The sequence below is a fragment of the Astatotilapia calliptera genome, chromosome 11, assembly GCF_900246225.1.
Source record: "Astatotilapia calliptera chromosome 11, fAstCal1.2, whole genome shotgun sequence".
Classification (NCBI taxonomy): domain Eukaryota; kingdom Metazoa; phylum Chordata; class Actinopteri; order Cichliformes; family Cichlidae; genus Astatotilapia; species Astatotilapia calliptera.
This window is the reverse complement of record NC_039312.1, coordinates 32,458,782-32,478,107: the sequence shown is the minus strand read 5'-3', so window position 1 is coordinate 32,478,107 and position 19,326 is coordinate 32,458,782. Positions and strand designations below refer to the sequence as shown.

Sequence of the window (19,326 nt, the reverse complement as noted above, 5' to 3'; positions counted from 1 at the left end):
GGGGCTGGAGGGCAGATGTAGGGGGCAGTGGTGACTTTGGGCCATGCAGCCAGTTTTGGCTTGAGTGCTGAAAAATCCCATGTGACAGCTTGCAGAGCCGCAAACAGATGTTGTGATGCTGTGCTGTCAATATAGCAACACTGGAAGGTTGTACAATGAATATGAGCCTCCACAGTGTGTTTTCAGATTACAATGATGAAAATCTTTTTACTATTATGCATTCCAAAAAAAGAAGTAATTTCTGAACTATAACACAATAGCCGTAAACATAACCATTATGTAGACCCCGATGTCTGCCACCAACAAGCCAAGCTACCATTTTTGCAGAAGATGAATCAAAACCTGATTCCCACTAAGTGTTTTTCTGCATAATGACACCAATTAAGGTACATTAGTAATCTTAACAGGCTTTCTTAAGTGACTATAATGGCTTCATCATTTTGTGCAAAGAAAGGTCTTATTCCCACAAGTGTGGCTAAGATGTCTAAGGCCCATGAAAGATGATTGCCTCGGGGCCAGACCCCAGTCTTTGTTTGGTAAAATACTTTTAATAAGAGCCCTCAGTTTAATGGTGAGGCCGATTCTTGTCCAAAAAACGCCCCCCAAAACCTTTTTTTCAGTATTTTATTTAACTTCAGAAAACTTTAAAGTAGTACACATTAAAATATTGAAATATGTTTACTTTTTTACATCCTCTTTCAAATATCTGTATTTGCAATTTTAACACAAACACTTTACTGACAGTGTGCCATCTTTTCGGGACATGAAGAAAACTGTATGTTGGTTGAGTAGGAATTAATATTTGAACTCTCTCCTATGTAACAATAGTCTTAGCTCAGCCAGTTACACATTTAAATGACTCTCTTACCCGTCATTTAATCGGACCAGTATGGCCCTGTAGAGCTGGTACTGTGGGCTGTTAGACTCTGGACCACAGGGATGGATGAATGGATGAACAGCAGCCAGAATGAAACCCTGCTGGTAAAGCTCCTGCAGCTGACCTGGCAGCTCTCGCACTGATGAGAGGCGCAGAGTGGAGGTCCCACCTGAGAAAAGAAGTGGGGAAGAAGTGTGTTAGAGAAAGATGTTTGCATGTGGAACAGGTTTAATGTGAGAGCTTACAGCTTAGTGATAGCTGCAGAAAAGTTCTCATGAAGGTTAAGTGTCATTTGTTTGTCAAACAAAGCAATCAGGAGTATTTGTGTTCATTTAAGTTTTCTGTGTTTTCCTGTCAGCCACCACTGCCTATGTTCATAATTCAGCCATTCTTCTGTTTACTCTGAACAAATTACAGACTCTCCAAAGCAATCACTGCTGTTGCAAGAGTGGGTTTTTCTCCTGGCAAAAACGACAAAGATGAACTAAATTTCCTCTAGTATGAAGTAAATTAAATTTACTTATTTGTTCACAAATCCTTTTAGTGCACATTTTCACACAGGAATTTACACAGAATGCAATTTGAAATTACACAAAATCAGATTTCCCTCATGGACTGATCGTAACACAAGGTATATGTACATTTTTGAGGCAATGATTAATTTTAAGCCATTAACAGAAAGACTTGCAATAGCAACTTTTTGACACTGACTGTCACAGTGACAGATGCTTTCCTTTCCCCCCATTTAGTCTCTTGGCCTTTTTCAACCTTTCCATATTTGGCTCTTCTCTACCTTTCTACTCAATGTCCTCAGACTTTCCTCCATTATGAATCACCTGCTCTTGCTCTTTCTTTCGTCACACTCACCCATCGCTGACTCACTGTTGCACACCTGTTTATTTTTCTGGATCCCGGCATACAAAGTATAGCAGCATGTTTTAACCTCACCCATTCTGCCTGTGCATTCATTTAGGTCCATTTTCTTCATCAACTATGACATGCACACTTGTAACACTTATTCTAGCCTTCATGCAGCTCAGTGTGTAGAGAACAAAGAAATGTCTAAGGTCACAAGGGCGTTTACCCCTTAACGCCTGGGCTATCATATTTAATCCATACAGTTTTTTGAGGTTTTGGGACTTCTACTTCCTCTAATTTTTTCTCTTGAAAAATCTAAATAAATTTCACAATACACTTTTGAACAATTAAAAAATCTGTAACAAATTGAAAGTCAAACATAGTAATTAAAATGTAATTAATTTCTTAAAGAAATTTGTCAGACTCTGCAATAAACTTTCCATTTTTTGCATTTTTATGGCAATTATTTTACAGTTGAGGCTTTAAGGGGTTAAAAAATATACTAATGGAGGTACTGAGAAATATTTCTCACTGCAGTTCTTGGAGTTTGAACCATTTCTGTCACACAACCTAATGACAGAAATTACCATCCTTTGTCACGGCTGTTAGCTCCTTTTGATTCACCCTTTTTTCTCTCACTTGAGCTCTTCGTCACTGTACAAAGTTTCTAGTCCAGATAGACCTGCCTACAATTACAAATCTATTGACAATTATACCAGAAAGCATAACAGATATTGTCTTCAGATACTGATTTAAGAGTCATTTCCATTTTCTTGGCAGTTAGCTTTTTGCTCCAGCTCCACAATCTGTGAGTTAAACAAAATCCAGTCAGAGCTGATTGCTATGGCTCTGTATCACAGCAGCCCTCTATGTTCTGACACTCGGAGTTGCTCTCAGCTCAACTTAACTGTCCAAGAAGAGAGGATGGAGCCCCGACATTAATGAGCAGCAATCACTGAGCTTCTAAAAAAAGAAAGTTAAGGCCAGTGCTGCTGCTAAAAGCTCCTTCTCAGCATTATTTTTCTTCCAGCAAGGACCCCAGACATACACTCGAGGGACAAAAACCTGCAGCAGACAGCAGCTGTCAATGGTTTCACTCAGGGAGCAACCAGCTGTAATACAACAAGCCACACACAGCTTCTGTCAGACAACATTGCCAATTTGGATGTATGGTAATGAGTGTGGGAAGAGAGAGTGGTTTAGTTCAGGAATGAAAGTAATTGCATTAGAAAATAGAGCTTAATATCTGGATGAAGAAGAGGAATGATGGAGAGTCACAGCAGCAGTGACCACATAACAAGAAAGTCATAAAGACGTAAAAATGGGGCCTGGGCCTGGATAGATGATGGCTCGGATCACAGCAGTACGCTGTATGGGGCAACATTAACTGCAGGCTAAACAGCTGGGGTGAGTGGGAGCGAGCCAAGATAAAGAGCTGGGTGCAGAACGAGAGACCGCGGAGGGAAGAGACGAAAAAAGGAGGATGAGGAGGTCTGGTTGTCTTTACAAGCTGTCACAAGACATGGGAAATGTCACTTTGGCTAATTAGAGTCAATGAAACTACACAGAACGAAAGGTTCAGATCCATGGGAAAAGTCAGTCTGCTAAAGTTCAATGGGAGGTCAGAGCGAGGGCGAGTGTGGGTTCACCTGACTGACGATGCCAGCAGTGCTGTTTTTTTGTGTTTGGTCTCAGGTAGAGTCAGCAATGCTAACAAGCCTTTCAAATGATCCCAGTACAGTTCATGAAAAGAATGAATCATCTTTAGAGAGGTAATCAGCGTGCTTTTTTGCTTAACTTATCAAGTAAAGTTTGATTGCACAGTGTAGTGGCTATGAAATAATGGCATAATCAGCATTTAGACTGGCTCCCTGCAAGCCTTGCTTTCATTATGCGGTTCTGTCTGCCACCGTGTGCGAAATCTCTCAGGAAAATTAAGGCTTGACTGCACTACCAAAACAGGAAAAGGATAGCGCTTTTGTTTTCCCCAGTAGCTATAGGTAACTTGCCCATGTAGCTGAAGTGGCAGATGGTAGAGTAACTGTGGAAACTTTAACAACAAGAAGAGTTAGCAGAGGAGGCAAAGAAGGTGTAGAGAAGAGTGATAAATCAGGGTTCAAAAGCCATATGGAGTTAGCATTATTACTACTAAATCAGCAAATGATTGAACTTGCCTATTCATTAGCCTTTTGCTAACACTTTGTTTTTAATTTTATTATTATTTTTTGTCATTTTAAAGTTATCTGGTCCATGCTACAGGAACGCTGGGGGTGAGACTGGCTGTCACTTTCACTGAAAACATCAGAAAACCCCAAACTATACAATGCACATTCTATTTTTTTGTAATCATGCGGCTCTGAGCTTTTTAAGACATCACTAGACAAACGTGCATGTGAGAACATGCCCATCACAGTTGAGTCTGACATAGCCAGTCTTTAATCTGCCAGCTCCCTACTTGCAGTGTGACCGTCACGTCCTGCCTCCAGCACGCTCTAAACTACACAGAGAATATCCTCTGAGTGAACGACTTCCTGCTCCGTGCTGCATGAAAGACTCGACAACAATTGAAAATATCCTGACCTGATTATCTCGTTGTTGTCCAAAGTTCATGTGTAGAAACTGCTCTGATGTTCCTGAACATCAAAGGAGCAAAGGCTAAAAATATCCACAAACACTAATAGTCTATTCAATACTCCAGCCTCTCTCTGTGTATTGAATTCCTTGTGCTCAAGATGCAGGGATTTTTTTTTCTTATATATTCTCACAGTTCAACACAAGGACACAAGGAGCCAGATTAGGGTCAGTCAGTCAGTCACCGCGCATTTAAACTCGTGACACTCACACTGTCATACACAGTCAGTGTTGTTATTGTGTGCTTGTGAAGCAGTGAATTATGACATACCTCCTGCATGTGTGTGAATAAAAAATATATTTTGTTATCACAATAACAAAAGCAATTAGAGCTGGTGCTGCTGGATGACATCACCCCTTCAAACGTTTAATGTGATTTCTATATTTTTTTGTACTTTTGGATATTAAAAAACAAAAAAACATTTTCAATACCAACACAATGCAATGCCTGCTTATTCAGCATTTATTTCACCAACCCAAAACACTTTTATAACACCAGCACTGTGGTACATATATGCAATATTTCAGGATGTGCTTTTTGTGAGCTTACAGTATGAAATCCTTATGCAATCTTATTTGTGTAGCTATAATCTAATTATGTGCTCAAATGTATTCTGGGATGATTGTATTTTCTTAATAATTTTATAATGTAACCCCAATTACATGCGATCCATTGCTGCCCTCTCTTTGCACTTTGCAGACAAAGTCATCTAAAGCTCACGCATGTGACACTGCATGCTATAACAACAATGATGTGTTGTGCTTTAAGCTGGCTACGCTATATCATCAGGTTTGCAACAGAGGCACAAGGGATTTGTGGAACAACCGTGCTCGTGCCAATCAGACAGCAGCTCCTGTGATGTAGATACAGAGCTGATTCAGTCCAAACCGCAACTCTTCCTTCTGGGTACAAATCCAGAGATTCATTGTGGAATGGCTAAAGTAGAAGAAGAAGATGATGATGAAGAAAAAGACGAGGAAAGGGAGAAAAAAATCACATGCTGTTCCTCCAGGGAAGAAGAATGCTTCGGCTAAAAATACTCCTCCAAATTTCTCAATCACGCTCTGTCCTACTGTGCCACAATGCAGGAGCTTTAGAAGTTAAAAGGCGTGGAGGAATTAACACAAAGAAATAGGCCGCCATTGCAAATGGGCGAAACGTATTTTCCCCTCCTCCTCTCTTGCTGCTTTCCTCCACTGCTGACTGCCTTCAGAAATGGAATTAATCCTTCTGTGATCTGTGATTTTGCTTTTTCATTCCTTCCCTTTTCATTTTGGTGCAACACGAACACCCTGTCCTTTCCCCGAAGGGATGCTACTGCGTGTGCACGTGGTTCATGAGGTGCTAGATATGTGGAAAATGAAACCAACTTTGCTTGCTCTCTGATCCCCTTATTTGAGAAGAGTAAATAAGGAATGGTTTCAATTAGGCAGTGTGAACACTGCCACTGGAAACTTCTTAAGTTGGCCTTAATCACTGTGTGAGCTGCTAATAATCTCAACCAGAGGCCTTTAAATACAGAGACTCTACATTTATTTATCAGACCAAATTTTATTTATCATGCTGTCCCCAAAGCAATATGATGCCCAGTGCTGAGTTTCTCTGAATCTCTTGCTGTTGTAAGGATGTTTACTCTGCCCTAAAATCATGTTAGCCAAGGAGAATCGCTTTGTTTGCGTAGATGAGAGTAAATTAGCCACCTTATAACTCCTCTATGCAAGTGTCGGTGTTGTTTTTGTACTGCAAATATTCCGGCCTTTTTGAAGGAGTCTGTGGTCGATCAGACAACGAATCTGGTAAACCTTACATGCAAACTGGCAGCCAATTACTTCACTCCATCTTTTTGTTTACCCTGGAAGAAAATTCTTGCACATATCAACAGAGAAGAGCCCTAAACTAACAGGAACAAATCGCTTTGTGACAAATAATGAGAAAAAAAAGAGCTTCTGGCTGACAACCAACAAATTGGTTTTCTGGAAAATTGTGTAAGCACAAAGCTGTCAGATAGAGACTGCCATTAAACACAGAGAAGGAGACAAAGGAAAGGCGTGAATGTATGTATGGATGTATGGATGGGGAATGATGGCTGTGTCCTCTGGATAACAGGAAGATGCAAAATCATTTACTCACCATTTGCTGTGCGTGACAGATCATGGTTAAGCATAACTTAGTGCTGCATGAGTATGACTACTTATTAATATCAGAGTTTTGCAGTGATCCTCTGAGCATTACAGGCAGATGAGGGAAAAACTGAAGCCATTTAAAATTAAAAACTGTGGAAAAGGCCCATAAAATTAATCGAGTCATGGTGTATTTCTTACTTATTAAACATTCTGACTGAAGTTAAAAGTTTACGATGTTGGAAGTTTTCCAACATATCCATGATGCAGCCTCCAGGGCTGGTACATGAAGTCCATACACAAGTGTCACAAACTGCAGTTCCTGCAGTGGCCACTTGGGGTGGCACCAAAAGTAACTCAATCCCCATAGACTCCCATGTTAAAATGTTTCACTTTACAGCCGAAATAAACATGTTTGAAGCAAAATTTTAATTCAAAAAGGTGAAGTGTTGAAATTTTTTTTTTTTCTATTTCGTATTTATTTATGTTATTTATTCCACTGGACTGGTGCTTTTTTGGAGCATTTTGATGGAATCATCTGGCAAATATTATGACCTAATGTGAGGTGTGTGCTGAAATTTTGTTGTATTACATTTTTGTATTTTATTTATATTGTGATTACTGCTTACAAGCGTTAACGTAGCACTATATCCTCTCATCTAAATATCGTCACTTTGAGCTATATTTGAGGCTTCAATATGTAAAGTCCAGAAAACCGGTGGGTAATGTCGCCTTGATCCATATTTTATATGTAGTTGGTGGATAATTATTTTAATAACTGCTAGATTATAGCATAAACCTTTACAAAAGCTACTTAATGAAGCTTATAGAATTTCTTTTCTGCTGCTGCGTCTCAAGTTCAATGGATTTGGCCATTTACTCATTACAGTGCAAAATGATGTAAAAATGTTAAACTTTTAAACGTTAAACTGTTCACACTCTCTGTTCCCCACATCATGATGAGGACCCTTAAGTGTGAGAGTAATGCACAGGGTCTCCCTTTAGTTAAATTTTGCCTTGTCGTCTGATATACTTCATGAGGTCCCTAAATGTCTGTGATAGACAGGATGAGACTGCAGGCAAATGTGTGCTGCTGGTGTAGTTGCTGTCAAGGGACACTTCACTGCTGAAGGAACATTTCAGAGAAGTTTGCAGCAATGGGAGAAATCTGAACTGCACAGACATTATGAATGGGTATATTTTAATCACAAACAATATATTTTGCTGAACCTAATCAAATAGTTTTGTAGCCTGAAGCCAAGAAAAGAGTGAGAGAAGAAGATATGTCAAAAGCCAAAGTTAATTGAACATGTAAAAATAGCTCTCCCAGACAGAACTCAAACATCTGCCTTCTGGTCGGGCGGCATGTGATTATATTGCCACCATTTCGCTGACCTCTTAAAACTTATTGCATATTGCTTGTCATTTATTCTCATAGTGCACTATACATATCAAAAAAATTATTCTATAGGCATTCAAATTAAATCGAGAAAGAGGTCCTGTAATGAGTAAGGCGTAGGAATGGACTGAAGCCTCAGAATGACAAACTCACAGATGAAACAGAATATCAGTTATAAAGAAAATGCAATTAACACAAGTAATAAGGAAGAAACAATTGGAACTAACTATGATAGACTGCGTGTGTGTGTGTGTGTGTGTGTGTGTGTGTGTGTGTGTGTGTGTGTGTGTGTGTGTGTGTGTGTGTGTGTGTGTGTGTGTGTGAGTGAGTTCAGCAGAGTTCATAGTGAAGATGTAAACAGTTTGAATATGCGTAAATGAGAGAGTTCAGCTGAGGAACAGAGTAAATAATAAACACCCGTTCCACTTACAGTGTTCCTGTGATGCTGACCTTCCACACTTGGCCACACATATTTAACTGACTCATCACTTGGAACTGGCAGAAGCCCCCATTTCACATGTTCCATGTCTGGAAAAGATCCAGATATGGCTTAAAAGACTTATATTTACACCAACAAATCTGATCGCATCTGTCTGTGTTTTCCTGTCCTGCCAATCCACAGACCCATAAAAGAGTTCAGCCCATGTGTTAGAGATGTGACTGAAGCTGTTTGCCAGTCACACAAAAAATGACAGCCTGGATGACGAACGGGAAAGGGCTCCGAAGGAGATCTAAGCAACACGAACCGTGATGTTCAGCGTTTGCCAAGATCATCACAACATGCAACACCTCACGGACGGGGATGCAGGAATGCTGGAGCCGCTCTCTGTCGCATCTTTTAAAAGTTAATACATATGCAAATTTCAATTTGATTATTTAAATGCTATTATCACAGTGTCAATAACCTGGAAGTAGCAACCTCTGCATCCCACTTACTGAGATGCATTCAATTACCTTTTAAGTATGCATCATACACCTCCTTAGCATCTACTTAAGGTAGTTTGGGCGATTGGATGGTAATGCCTTCCAATTTTTCTCAGCAACATTCATTGTGCATTCAGACTAAATATTTGCTCATATCAGTGCAAGAGGCTACGACAAGAAAAGATTAATGTGTCCTTTCCCTGAATATGACCCAGATGACCTACTGGGACTGGTGTTTTATAGCATTTTTCTAGTGTTGCTCGCCCTTCAAAATGCTGGCATCAGTGGCAATTTGGGTTTCAATAGCATCACCCCTTTGACATGCTGACTGGAAGAGCTGGTGGAATCAAAACACCAACCTTCTGATTTACTAGATGACCTGCTCGACATCATCAACCACAGTTGTTTATGTGCTGGTGTTATCACCCTGAGATTGGATCAAATATAGTGGTGCCTTAAAAGTGAACTTTCCAACATGTATTTAACATTGTAAAACCATCATATTTTCCTAATCAGCTCCTTTCAGTGTCCAACCTTAACCAAACAGAGAGTGAAAAAATTGCCATCCAATAAACATTAAAAATAGTTCAACATATGAGTCAAACCCCAGTGTTTGTGCCATAACTACCTCACCTCACCTACCACCTCAGGCAGACCTTTTACTATTGCGGTGGAAACACTCCTATGTAATTTTAGAAAAGCCCATGATAAGCACAAATAGCCAATATAATGATGTGGTTGGACGGCTTGTTGGAAAATGCAATCCAGGATTAGAGACAGAGGCATGCGTCTGAAAGCATGTGGCATAGCAAGACAGGTTTTTACAACTCTGGACACACAGACAGATTTATTTATTTATTTATTTATCCATTTTTACCTTTTGTAGTAATAGTTTTGACTCCAACAACAAAACACAGTATTCACATTACAAACCACCTAAAGGCAACCTCACACATATTTGATTGTCCCAGAAAGCAATGTTACCGTCTGTGTAAGATATACAAAGTCATGCCATTACATAGCAGACTTTATGTAGTGAATATGCATCTTCTTAAACACATATCTAAACATTTACAGCTTTCAATTGGATTAGTAACCTAAAAAGAAATCTACTTTCTACTCATTGTGATTACAACACAATGACTGTAGAAAACACAGTCATTGTTACAACCCAATATGATCATAGACTGTGTGTAAAGTGTATTTGTAGTGCGACATCCCTCATTTGTTTTTGGACTACATGTTTTGAAACTTTATCGTTAGCATCGCGTTCAATATGTGCAATTATTTTTGGACCCATAAATGACCATTTTTAGACGAGACAACAGAGTGCTAACATTTCAGCTGATGCTAATGAGCAGTTAGCAGGTTGCTTAAACGGCATAGGTGAAACTTACAGATCTGTACATTTGCTAATTAGTGCTAAGTAGTCCCAGAGAGTTGATTCCGTTCATTTTGATGTATTATTTTCAGGAACGTGCATGTTTTGAGCATGCATCAAGATATAGTGCTAACTAGCACATTATGGAAGTAAAATATGGGACTTTCACTGACCAAAACTAGAGCACATACTTTTTGGACAGTCTAGACGTCACAGGAAGCCATGAAGTCATGTTGTACTATCAAATAACTCTGTCAGAAATCCACCAAAAGGTACCAACAGCACAAATGGCCCAATTTGATGACGCAGACTTAGCAGAGATCAGATTTAGCAAGCAGCTATCAGCTACAGCAGCCTGTCAGCATTTCCAATGTGTGTGTGTATGTTTTAGTCCCCATAGAGAAATTACTCTTCTGTATTTAACCCATTCACCCAGTGAAGCAGTGGGCAGCCACCAGTGCAGCGCTCGGGGAGCAGCGTGTAGGCACGATACCTTGCTCAGAGGTACCTCAGAGTAGCCGTTCGGTAGATTCAAGCCCCCGACCTTCCGATCACAACCACTTTATCTTCTGAGCTACCTCTGCCCCCACTTCCGTCAGTTAAAGCAGCCGCATTCCTAATTCTAGGCTTTAACAATATCCAAACGGATGAATTTTAGGGGGGGAAAAAATCAGAAGAAAATGATTCATCCCCATATAGCTCTCATGAAGGAAAAATTAGCTATGGGGACTAAATTCAGATTTGGTACCAACATTGTAAACATGCTATTTTAAAAGATGAAGTCATTTTAACCAATTACGGGAATTGACTCACGATGTTGCCCACTGAAGTTTTTGGCAGTTTTGCACAAACCAAATTAAACAGGTCGCTTCAGTTCAATACTATCTTTGAGAAATATGATTGCCTCTGAAACGCTTTGGTTTGAACACTTTTCAGCTCCTTGCTTACCATCTTGTAAACCTTGCATTTCACGCTTGCTGCTATCCTCCTTAAACAAGTCACCGCCGACACTCATCTCCACCAACTCCACCCTGCATATACTCAGCTCTCCACCTCTCCTGTGCACCGTCTGTTGTTTCGGATGGTTGACTGCATATTTAAACTCTGTTGTGTTCTGTTCATGGTTTATCCAGGATGCATGTAGGTAAGGCTTTGTTTGCTTGTGCAGAATTAGAAACACTTTCCTCTACCTCCAAGATTTTGTCAGTATGCTCTTGAGCAGGGCACTAAATCCTAGACTGGATAAATGTTTCTTCTGTATTGAGTCCCGAGCACAGCACAACACATGTATCCTTATTCTACTTTCCATACATAAATGTGACTTCCTGGGAATAATAAAAGTTAAAAAATGAAAAAAATTAATCTGTCAACTTTGAATTGAATCCCTGCCTCTGACACTGGCTCACTTCCCCTTATAAACCCATCTGCCATGTAAGCACCTCTGAGCTGGAGCCTGCCGCATTTCCATCACTCACCACATTTAAAAATAAATGAGTAAATATGAAATTAATAAGCTGAAAGATTGGAGTGCCGAGGCTGTGCGCTCACACACGTCACGCACCGCCTCTGGGAGAAATGGTTCAACCACATTTGCATGGGGGAGAAAATAACCCAGCATATATTATCCACCCACTGCAACTGATTTTTGATCCTGCTGCTCCTATCTGTCACATCTCTCATTCGGTGATATTGACTCATATCATCATGATTAGAGAATTGTTTGTTTCTGCTAATACTAACAGCTCAATTAGTGGCTGATGTGTTCATACTGGTGGATAGAATTGCAGAGGACAGAGTGTCTTTATTTTCTTTCCAATGAAAAGAAGTCATTGAAAATGCCGCTGTGCCACTGGGGACGGGGGGAATATATTCCTGGTACGACATCAGCGTTGCTTAGTACCCGTTAACACAGACAGGGTGACACCTGGTGATTCTCAGTGTTGTTTCATGTAATGTACCTGTAATGAATATTTGCATAGCAACAATGAAGTTGACTGTTTGGGTTTTTCAGCCCAGAAATTTAAAATTGGTTTTAGCTTCATTTTTATCGCAGCTGCAATTAAAATATTGGGATCTACTTTCTCAGACCTAAAGACAAAGACCGATAAAATTTGTCCAAAATGGCATCAATAATAAGGCATCTCAGGGGGTTACTGGTCACCCAGCTTTACACCCCTGTCCTACATTCTTCTTCGGTCATGGATCACAGTCCTTCAGTGCATCAGTTACTACTGTCTACTCTAAAGTTGAATTTGCATTAGATTAGTCTTTTATAATAACTACAGAGTGATAACTGTGAACTTAGTCTTGCACAAGTAAAAATCACACCACAAACAACGTACTATATTTTGCCAACTGGGACTTTTGGAAGTTTGTGTGTCCTCTACACATGTTTCTGCCTCTTTCCTGAATGAGAGTTAAGGAGTCTGCATTAGCAAGTCTAAATGAAAGTTAGGACAACATTTCCAGCACAAATTAATGAAGGACTCTTGTTATATCATTCGTTGAAAAAGCAAGGCCTAATTAGAGGCGTAAACTCTCAGCGGGTGATTAGATGGATAATAAAACGTGAATAATATTAAAAATTAGTTTGCTTGTTTTTTCCAAAGTAAAGTCCTTTGTTATGTTGTCCTCTTTGGGACACCTGGAGTACTGCAGTAATGTTGCCTCACAGCAACAAGGTCCTGGGCTTGAATCCAGCATCTGGCCAGGACCTTTCTGTGTGTAGTTTGCATGTTCTCCTGTGTGTGGGGGGGTTTTCTCTGGGTACTCTGACTTCCTCCCACAGTCCACTGAAATGCATTTAATGGCTTAGGTTAGTTGGTGAGTCTAAATTGCCCATAGGTGTGGATATGAATGTGAATGATCATCTGTTGCTCTGTTAGCCCTGCAACAGCAGACTGCCGACCTGTCCAGGGTACACCCTGCCTCTCACCCTGTGGAAGCTGAGACAGCTCCGCCCCCCGGCCAAAAAAACCCCAAAACGTATATATATTGCTGATTTAAAACTTTGTCCTTTTTAAAGCATAACTAATAGTTTTTCAATCAAGAAAACAATCTCACATATGACTGACATTTAACAAATTGTTTTCAGAATTGTTTTCTGAACTCAAACTGCAAAATAAAAATCTCCAGAAATCCTTGTTTTTGGCTACCCAGCTATAACTCAAGAGGTGACTGTGTGGCTCTTTTTATCTATGCATATATGGCTTTGTGTACATTCGACAACACAGCAGGGAGACACTTTGTTTTTAGGAGCGTTATTTAGTTATTTTCTGTTCCAAAGAAACCACCATGTAGTGCTGCAACATGTGTTTCCCAAGCAGAATTATAAGCTCTTACAAGTCTGTGCTCTCTCATAAAGTCTTAATAAAAGCTAAGCAACATGAATATACTGTAATTGGCCTTTTGGAACTGAAGGCACCACCCTGCTATTCTCTCTGTGAAGTAGTCATATCGTTATTCAGTGTCCAATTAAAATGGCCTTAGTCTCCTCAGGAGCGCTCCAGTCCTGTGAGGACCACCTGCAGCACCCTCTCTCAGCCTCAGCAGTCCGCCTTGAGTCATTAGCCTTCATACGAGCTCAAAATGGAAATGCCAGCAACTCCTCTGTCCGCCGCCTCTTTTATTTTTCCCTGCTCTCCCCCTGCTCTGCTTTCTCTCATCCCTCTCCCACAGGAGGGGGAAGTTTTCTCTGCTTGCGTCCTCTGTACATTTAGCCCATTTTTCTGCCTCTGCTCTCGCCAGGGAATCTACCCCACTACCATCTACTCTCCTTCGCTCTCTCTATCTCGCTTTTACCACCACTGCTCTCTGCTGCTTCCCCTCCTACAAAAAACCCCGCCATCCATTCCCTACTGCGTTAAGAAGAGCAAAATCTTTGAAGGGTCTCTTCTGCTCTTAACCTCTTTCTCTGCCTCTACAATTGAGAGTCTATATTCTGTATTTTCCTCTCATTTCTTGTCCTTAATGTCCAGATAGTGGTTCAAGGCAGGAGAAGGTACCAGCAGTGTGATAGTGAAATGAAAAAAACAGCGAGCGATAAGACCTCAACTTGGCTAGCATGGCCAAAACCAATATTTGCTGTTCATTGTAAGTCACAAGTTGTGCACAGTCCAAAAAGCCTATGGAATTAAAGCATTCTCAAGGAGAATATAAAATACGAAATCCCACTGCGGACAGGCCTGTGTGGCATAATTATCAAACTTAAATCTCTAGCGCAGAACTTCTATGGCCCCTTATAAGCCTGAAACGAGGAACAGCTCCAATAACAATAATCCCTGTTTGTCATTGTACTGGATCAATTTCTTTTGTTCAGACAATAATCATCTACTGAATGCTAAAATCATTTTATTTAGCCTCCTCTTTTTCTTTCCAGCCTTTACTTCATTGCTTGCAGTGTGTCTGTTACTGTGGTTGAGCCACTTTTGAGTGTTAATAAACCAGTAATTGGTACGCCCATCCCATAAGGTTGACCAGCTGCCCCATTTTATGTGAGACTGTGCAGAAATTTGAATTTTTGTAGCCTATTAACAGCATAACCTCCAACTCCACTTTTAGGATTAGACATTTTTGCTAAAACTCATATTTATGGCTGGATAAGGTGACTCTGAAACATCTGAAGCCTTTCAAACCAGACTTCTAGGTAACCTCTGATGCATGTCACCTTCACTCCTGTCTTTTCATTCCTTTGGCGTTTTCAGTCAGGGCACATGTCTGCTCCTCGCTAATGCTGGATCTGCTGGAGGTCTCTTCCTGTTAAAATGGATTTCTTCCTCCCTGCTGTCACTGTGTTTGCTCACGGGGGATTATCCGATCATTGAGGCTCTCTCTCAAACACTGTAGAGTCTTTACCTTACGATACAAAGCTCCTTCAGATTACTGTTGTTGTTGTGAACTGGCACTATAAAAAAATTGAAGTGAATTGCAGGAAACACGTAAAGCCTTAAAGTCTAGCTCCAAACTATTTCTGTGAAGAAAGCAGCGAAGGCTGTCATTATGGGTCGACTGCAGGTTAATCTGTCACCCTTTTCTACCGCCTGTGCTGCACACATTGGGAAAATTGTAAGTAACCACAAAGTCACGAGCTATGCATATTTTAGAGGAATATGATGAAACTACTACAAATAAAATAAAAACACAGTTAAAAGAAACAATAGGAAACTATTTTATCACTAGATGAGGGTGGTGGAAGGTGAGCCTGAAAACCTTTTTGAATTTTGTGACACAGTACAAAAAGATTGTGCTGATGTTTGGTAAGCTTCTTGGATTTTCAGCTTTCAAGCTTAAATCACAGTTAACAGGTTAAGCAGTTATTGTAATAGACTTTGCAAGACCTACCTTCAGTTTCCCAACACTAAAGAGTTGGGAGAAGTCACTTAAATTAAAATATCACAGGATGTAATCATAAATCTATAATCTTTTTAGGTAGTTTTTAATATTTAAGCTCGATCACAGTTCCACACTGTGACTAGAAAGCAGAAACATTGCCTTACGTTGGTTAGTATCTGACCACCATCGCACCCACACAGGGTTTAAAATTCTGGTGTAGTAAGAAAAACAAAGAAGTCGGTGGGCATAGTCAATATTTTATAAACTTCTCTGGCAAGGCAGACAGTTGGGAGTTTATTAGAGTTTACTGCTTTGTAAGATAAAAATAAAAAGGTCATCAGTCATGGATCATTAATAACCTGTATGAATCACAGAGAAATTCAGACTGTAGTTTAATTAAAAACAAAACAAAAAATCCCCACAAAGATATTTTATTGACTCTATTTTTTCAATTTCTTTTTCTGTGACTGACATAAAGCTGAGTTTAACTTGATCAAAGTACAGTGGCTCAGGGTGCACTGATAGACAGAAGGGATACTTTTGTCAGCTGTTTGAGGAGATGTGCTTTAGTAGACTTTAGTCTTTAAGCAGAGCCAATCTGACACCATTATTATGCACAGACACACAGAACGGTGCATGAAGCAGCTCCTGAGCTGCGATGCATAAAAACACTGCACAGATGTCCAGACTGATTGTGTTACGCTCATTAATGACATTAAAAAAAATTAGCTGCACTGAAACGGACAAAGTGGCATAGGCACATTTAAAATTGCATGAAAATCTGATCCTGATATTTTGTTGATACTTTATTTATTGAACATATTGATTGTCTTGAAAGCTCTCCAACTTGAAATTCAGTTGCTTTTAGGGAAAACTCAGCTCTCTCTTGAGGGGTGTGCTCTTCCCCGACTCCCCCATAATTCCAGCACTGTCTCAGACTTGTTCTTTCCAGATGTTTAGCAGATACGTTCACTGTGTGAACCATCTTTGATTTACACCAACATCTGGTAATTACCACTAAACATGATAAAGAAATTAACAAAGCCATCCATAAAAATGTAGATCTTATACATTTTCAGCTTTAAAGATCCGTGTTACATTTCATTGTGTGGCCTCCAAAGGAGAGTAAACTGTACATTATTGTGTAAACGAAAAGAGACAGAGTTAAGTTGGATTTACTGTCCATTACATCCCTGCAGGGTGTGAACACTATCGACCCCTCTGCCTTTTCACCTCTCTGTCTGTGAGGATGTAAGGAGCAGCCAGGGCTCCTGCTGTGTGGACTAATCCATGCTTCTCTCCCCATCTTATGTCTCTCTCTCTTTCTCTCGCTCTCTTTCTCGTCCAGGACGCCGTCATTAGCAGTCTCAGCTCAGAGTGCAGCTCGGTGAGGCCCTGGGGCCAAAGCTTTGTGCCTTAATTACCTACCTAATGAGTCACTGGGAAAGTCACTGGGCCTGCTGGTGCCTCGCTCTCTCCCCCTCGTTCTTTTCTCTCTCTCTCTCTCTCTCTCTCTCTCTCTCTCTCTCACACACACACACACACACACACACAAACCTACTGTATTCACTCCATTCCCCTTTGACTTACATGCTTACTCACTTATGGTGCGCACACATATAATCTCACACTTGCTCTTGCTCCTTCCACCTAATGACTGCAGTTTAACTCACTCACTCACTTTCTCGCCTTCTCACTGGTTTACATGTGGATGGTTGACAAATTAAAGGAAAAATCTGAACTTTTGACCCCTGTAGCGAGCAGACCGGGTTGGTGTGTCGTCTGCATCGTCCATATAGTTGCTGCTCCACCTTTCTTCCACAGTCCAAAGACACGCGTGACGGCTTAATTGGTGATTCTGAATTGGCTGCTTGTGGAAGACATGTGCAGGGTGTACCATCGCTTGCGCAAAATGAGCTGGGATAGACTCCAGTCCCCTCGCCATACTAACTGGCACTTAAGTAAATGGATGGATGGGTTTGCAGGGTCAGTGCAAATCGATACAGAGTTGTTGTGAGTGATCACCTTCATTCAATGATGATGAAAAATTTCTATCCTGATGAGGGTGGTCTCTTCTACAATCACAATTTCCTCATCCATAGGCCACAAGGTGCTCAATAAATGGGATGATGAATATCTTTGTTAGATATCACTCTCCACTAACATCAATATGTCAAATGAGGGAATAACTTTCGTAAAATTAGTGTCATTCCTCCAGTAGAGTTCCAGAAACAAAGGAAAGCCCAACATAAACTGCCTTTGTATGGTGCTGAACAACTTAAAACCTGCTGGTTCTGTCACCATTCCTGCAGCAACAGCATTCCTGTTTTCAGTTACTTGTTTGGACTCTTGGACTGTGTTCTACATAACTGGCCACATCTGAAACTACTAAAAAGACCACCTGTCCTCACTTAAACACCTAAACAGTTCTTGGTAAATCTCCTTTATCCTCTTTAATTTGACAAACAACAATACGGCACATCACAGACAACATATGGCAGCGTGATGGATTCGTACAGCCCAGTTACTCTGCTGACTCTGAATAAACCTCTGTTCTCTTTGTGTTTAAATACAGAGGACTCATTGTGCTGTTTTCATGAACATCTTTCTGTTCATGCCAAAAGACATAAAACTGCAGCTCACATAACTTGGTAAACAGCAGTTCCAGGACTGCTGCTGACATACAGAAATCCACAAATGCAAGTAAATAACAGCACCTATCTCGGGTGATAAACTATATTGACTATATAACGGATGATTACAATAAAAGGTTCATTATTGTCTTAACTTTTTTACCACATAGACACAGAGCATGCTGGGTTTATTGCTAAGGCTCGATTAATTTTCTTACTAAAATGTTACGCCTGCATTTCCAGAAGCTTCCACTCTGCAAACACTGTTTTTTGGTGAAAAAGTGTTGCTGTAGTGCAGCTGGAGGCCAAAACCTGAGAAACAGTGTGGTAGGTTTAGATCGTCTGTCTGTCTGTGGTTGCAGACAGATTTATTTATTCAGTGAATCCTGCATTGAATTGGTAAAGAAGCCAAAAAAAAGAGCAGTAATAATTTGTAGAATCCCTCCTCGCAGCATTATAAACCACTGTGTTGTGTTTTGTCATCTGAAAAGTCTTCAAAGCCAGTCGCACTCTGTGGATTTGCTACCTGAGGCAACACTGCCCGGCAGCACAGTTCCTGGTTTGAATCACTACTTACGCTTGCTTGTTAATTCTTTTACCAGCTCATTCTTTCTTACCTGCTTTGTATTGCTATTAGCCCCTTAACCACTCACTTAATCACTGAGCTGCTTCTGCTCACGTGCGCAGAATCAATCAGAAGCACCTAATCAGCAGACCACATACTGAACGTCGGAGCGCAGTTATTCTAATAAAATCACATTATATTACAGAGAATTTCTAGACACCAGACGCACTCTCTGTCTGTGCTTTTGCACCTCCTGCGCTCTCCCGCCTCACACTCTCACAGTAACACAACTGATGGGATCACACCTGCATGCAGAACAGAATAATTCGCTTCCTAGATGCTGCGAGTGGACATAGATGCGCTAATAATGTGGGGCTGAACTGCTTCTAGGTGCTGAATCCCAAAGCCATGAAGCTCTTTATTAAACCAGTTCAAGCATAACGATTACACTGAAAACAAACAGGAGTTAATCATGTTTTCAGGGAGCTATTGATTTTTCACATCACTCATATCAGTCTGGCATTATTCGAGAAATGAGTTCCTGCTCTAATGAAATCATTCCCGGAATGAAAATCAAGTTGTTTTCCTTTGACCTTTGCTTTTAAT

General features: G+C 40.4%; 1 protein-coding gene across 2 annotated transcripts in view; it reads right to left on the bottom strand.

Annotated features, from left to right (window-relative positions):
- rftn1b (raftlin, lipid raft linker 1b) overlaps positions 1-19,326 on the bottom strand; it is a 145,007-nt gene that overhangs the window by 70,796 nt on the left and 54,885 nt on the right. For both annotated transcript variants that reach the window (XM_026185312.1, XM_026185313.1), the window contains exon 5: positions 869-1,046. In XM_026185312.1, the coding sequence (XP_026041097.1) occupies positions 869-1,046 (178 nt within the window). The remainder of the gene's footprint in view (positions 1-868; positions 1,047-19,326) is intronic.